The 4,155-nt window shown below is 41.7% G+C and overlaps 1 protein-coding gene across 1 annotated transcript; it reads right to left on the bottom strand.

Moving 5' to 3' along the window:
- Positions 1 to 632: 632 nt before the first annotated feature.
- On the bottom strand, positions 633 to 2,145 carry rrs1 (ribosome biogenesis regulator 1 homolog). The gene has a single exon (XM_048266400.1). It carries the CDS (start codon positions 2,130 to 2,132, stop codon positions 987 to 989), a length of 1,146 nt encoding a protein of 381 aa, XP_048122357.1. The 5' UTR covers positions 2,133 to 2,145; the 3' UTR covers positions 633 to 986.
- Positions 2,146 to 4,155: the final 2,010 nt, after the last annotated feature.

Raw genomic sequence — 4,155 nt, 5'->3', positions numbered from 1 at the left:
TGCAGCGAAACAAAAGTTGTCATATGAAATCTATTGTTGATCCTGTAGCCTACTGACAGGCCATTTTTTTGCAAAGACTGATAATGAAGAAAGGTCATAATGTTTGCAAATACATAAGAAAAGATCTAATTGTTTTGTTGCATATGCAGAATGGTTAACTTAGCCTACTCATACGTGGCCATAGGGGCCGCATGGAATGACACTATTATTCTAATTTGCATGCAATTTCAAACAGTTGTCTGGTTGCTGGGAACTCGCTTTCATTGGAAATTATTGTGTTTTACTCATGACACACAAAAACTGACACAGGTCACTTCCTCTCAAAAGAACTCTCATAGGAGAGCACATCAAAATGTGCAAAACATTCCTCCTTTTACAGTTATTTTTTGTCCAAATATACACAGAAGAGATGTTAAATTCCTAGTGCTATTAGGTAGGTGATTTCCCACAGCGATCAATCAACAACCAAGCTTATTTAGTCAAAAACAAAAATCACTTACAAAGCAACCTTTGAGGACAAAAACACGATTGGTGATTAAATGATTAATGCAATATTGAGGTGGTCTGTGCATTTTCCCCATTCATTTGATCACACACAATGTAGAAATCACTGAGAATCATTGAAAAGAGCATAAACGTACATTACTTTTAATAATTATGCAATAGTTCACTATGTGGAACATAATAGTTATGAAAACAAGCAGATAAACTGTGACTTGATCTAATTTCCCAGAAATACATTGTTTGACCCACAGAGATTCATGACAGAGCCATTTCCCAGACCACATTTCCAACTCATCAGTAATTTCTACAAATAAAGAAATTAATGGTCACATGAAATTGTCCACATCCATCTTACTACAAATCCCACCAAGAAAGCGACATGTCAAACGCACACGAGGAACTTATTCGGGGCTGTGCCACTTATCACGTGGTAAAGGCACATGGGGAGCGGGCCATGGCAGCAAGGAGGGAGGCGTTCATTCTCAGCGTTTGCCTGGTTTAGACCGTGAATTCTGAGGCTTGCCTTTGCCTCTCCCTTTACCCTTTCCAGAGAAGCCACCCTTTCCAGAAGAACCACCCTTTCCAGAAAAGCCCCCCCTTCCAGAAGAGCCACCCTTTCCAGAAAAGCCCCCCCTTCCAGAAGAGCCACCCTTTCCAGAAAAGCCCCCCCTTCCTTTGCCCGGCATGTTGCCCCTTCGACCCTTCTTTCCAGGTCCTTTCCTCGCATTTGACGCCGATTCCCTATCCTCCTCCCTCATCTGTTTGTTTACAGCTCTGGTCATGTCAATGCGGGGCTTTTTGCTGTCCAACACCTTCAATATATCCAGCTGGTTTTGCCTTTCGTTGGAAAAGTCGCCAATGAGAGGCTGGAATTTCCTCTTTTTCCCGGTGTTTTTGGGCGCTTTCTCCTTTGGTAAGCGCTCCTGAAATTTACCAACAGAAGCCGTGGATACCTTGGCAACATTAAGAGCTTGAGAAAGTTCAGCTTTTGACTGTTGAGCGGTGGGAACGAGTCCCCCTCCCGGCGTGGGTAACTTTTGGGCCCTGGCAATGTTCTTCAAACGATTGAACTCATTCTTTGCTACTCGCTCAGTCTTTGCCTTGTTGCGTTTAGCGAATTGATCCTCGTTTGGGTCTGCATTCTCGGGAACTTCGATGACCCACTCTTTAGTGTCATCTTTGGCACGTTTGTAGCCCCAGCGTCTTCTCCATTCCTTGTGTTCCTCGTCCCATACCAAGTTCGTTTTCTTCTTCTTTTGAATTCCTTTCAACTTCGCAAACTGTTCCCATTTTGTTGGCGGTTTGGGTTTCGGTGGAGGCTTCTCCCTCGGTAAAGCAGTGGTTGGTTCTGGAAGTTTAACGACAATAACATCTTCAACTCTTTCTGTAGGATGTTTCCAGATCTCGTTGATGATGAGCTGTGTGTTGTCCCGAGCGAGGGAGCGGAGGAAGTCTTCCTTATTCGTGGTTTTGAACTCGCGCTCATCTACACGATTTTTGTCAGATGCCAGAAGATTCCCCAAGTCAAACTCAAGATCCAATTCTTTCTGAACGGTAATGCTTTTGAGTCGTTCAGCTTCATCTTTCTCTGCTTGAGCAAGCACGTCTTCTATGCTGCAGGCAGCCATTTTGTGCTCTGACTAGTCCACACGTGTTTTGGTGAATACGTAAAAGGTTATTTCAATCACTTCCGGGTCTTAGACGTACAACATAAGTATTTTTTGTCCACTAGATGGTTCCCTTGTGTAACTATTTACAGAGCCTTGTGGAGATTAATTGAAACAGTAGCTGTTTCTAGTTTATTATGTTTACAAATCTTCTTTCATTGGCTCCAAACTAATTTCCATTTGAATTTTTAGTTTAGTTTACTCATTTGAGATTAGGCCTACTGATGCACCAACTAATAAATGCTGGCCATAATAACATCTTGCAAACTAGTCTTTGATCAGTGATCGAGTTTGTATGATTGGAACCCTGAATTCTCCTTCTGTCATCTGCGTACCTACTCTACCCTTTCCAAAGGGACTAAGGGAACTTGCACTGGTTCAATACTGGGTATTCTCATTAAATCCATCCATAGCACACAGGTAAATTATGTCTGTTAGACACAAGTGGCTTCGAGGAGACACTATATCCATCTCCAGCCAAGGCTGGAAATGATATGTGGGGTTTGGACTATAAAGTAGGCTCAAGCCACTGAAGTTCTCACACCTGCCTTCAAACCTTGGGCTACACATACGAGAGCAAATTTCCCTCTTTGTGTGTCATTCTTCCCGTCTTTCTTTTTCTTTTTCCCTCTCTCATGATGAGCACCCCCCCACACACACACACCCACACCCCTGATATTTCTGCCCCAGAGGGCAACAGAACTCCGAATACAATCCCCATTCTCAGCTCATTAGATGATGATGACACCTCCTCCTTTTGCACAATGTGGCACTCCTCTCTGTATACTTCAAAGGTAATCAAGTCTGAGCGATAATCAGATTGACGGTAAATTAGGGGGTTATTTAGGACAAGAATAGACTCTTCTTGCAGTGATATTGAAAGCCCCTTCAAATCAAATAATTTAAGCCTGATGCCAAATGCAATGCTGTGTGGAGTGAGTGGATTACACTGGACAGTTTTTTTAGACTTTGTCTTTGAGTTTCTGAACGATAGCCTATATGCAATTATGTTAATAATGTAATGCAGACTATGTATGCACAATGATGTGGTCATGGTCAATTGAGAAAAAACACTACAACCCTCATAAACACATAAAAGTAGATCAAAAATGATAAATGATCAAAAGAAACAAACAATCTTTGGCACATTCTGTAAGTCCCTTGGCTTTGCAACAGTCAGATATCTGCTAATGTGTTATGTAAAATCATGGGAGTATGTATTTGCAGAAATATCAAGAGACCGGCTTGCAAAATCCAAAGAGAAAGTTGAGGTAGATTTACTATATAACATATCTGTCACCTGCAAAATAAAAAATGGATACTTTTCAAATATTGAAATAACGAGAATTATGTTATCCACTAGAATTATACCATTATTCAATTTTGATGGCATCCAATTAGGTATGTTTATGCTTATGCTCATGATTAAAAACAGTCATCAGACAATGCACACCTATGTTATCTAACATGAATTTCACTATAAAAATGGCTATTATTTTCATTATTTATTTATTTTGCCCTACTAATTATATTTGACATTAGCTTCTTCCTGTGAATGTGAAGCAAAGCTGCTGACAGCTATGGAAATGAGCGCTGTTGTTGCGGGAATTACGTGATCGAGGCCCCTGCAGGTAGGCTAACGCACACAACAGTGCGAATGCTAATGAGACGTGAGCCCATTGCACTGACACCCGTCTGGCACACCACTCGATCACTTTTTTAAGGTGGGGGATGACAGAGAGTACAAATAGTGAGCTTTCAATTGGTGTTTCTGCATCATTGCCGTCACTGGAGTGGTGTGGCGTTTGCAGGTGCCCCAAGAGCCAGATATTGTTTGATGCCTACAGTGACTTCTATGATAGAAGAGTGGTGGTGAACTTAAATCACTGAGTCACTGTGCTTTTGGGGCATAGGCAATAGAGAGAATTCTGTGTGTCATTTTTTTCCTGTCAAACAGAGAGTAAGCCTAGTCATCATGCACACC

This window comes from Alosa alosa, chromosome 16, assembly GCF_017589495.1.
Source record: "Alosa alosa isolate M-15738 ecotype Scorff River chromosome 16, AALO_Geno_1.1, whole genome shotgun sequence".
In the NCBI taxonomy this organism is placed as follows: Eukaryota; Metazoa; Chordata; class Actinopteri; order Clupeiformes; family Clupeidae; genus Alosa; species Alosa alosa.
The sequence above is the reverse complement of the archived record's forward strand: the minus strand, read 5'-3'. Positions and strand labels throughout refer to the sequence as shown.

Bases quoted from the DNA above. Each gene is read 5' to 3' on its own strand.
- rrs1 (XM_048266400.1), bottom strand. From the start codon at position 2,132: ATGGCTGCCTGCAGCATAGAAGACGTGCTTGCTCAAGCAGAGAAAGAT.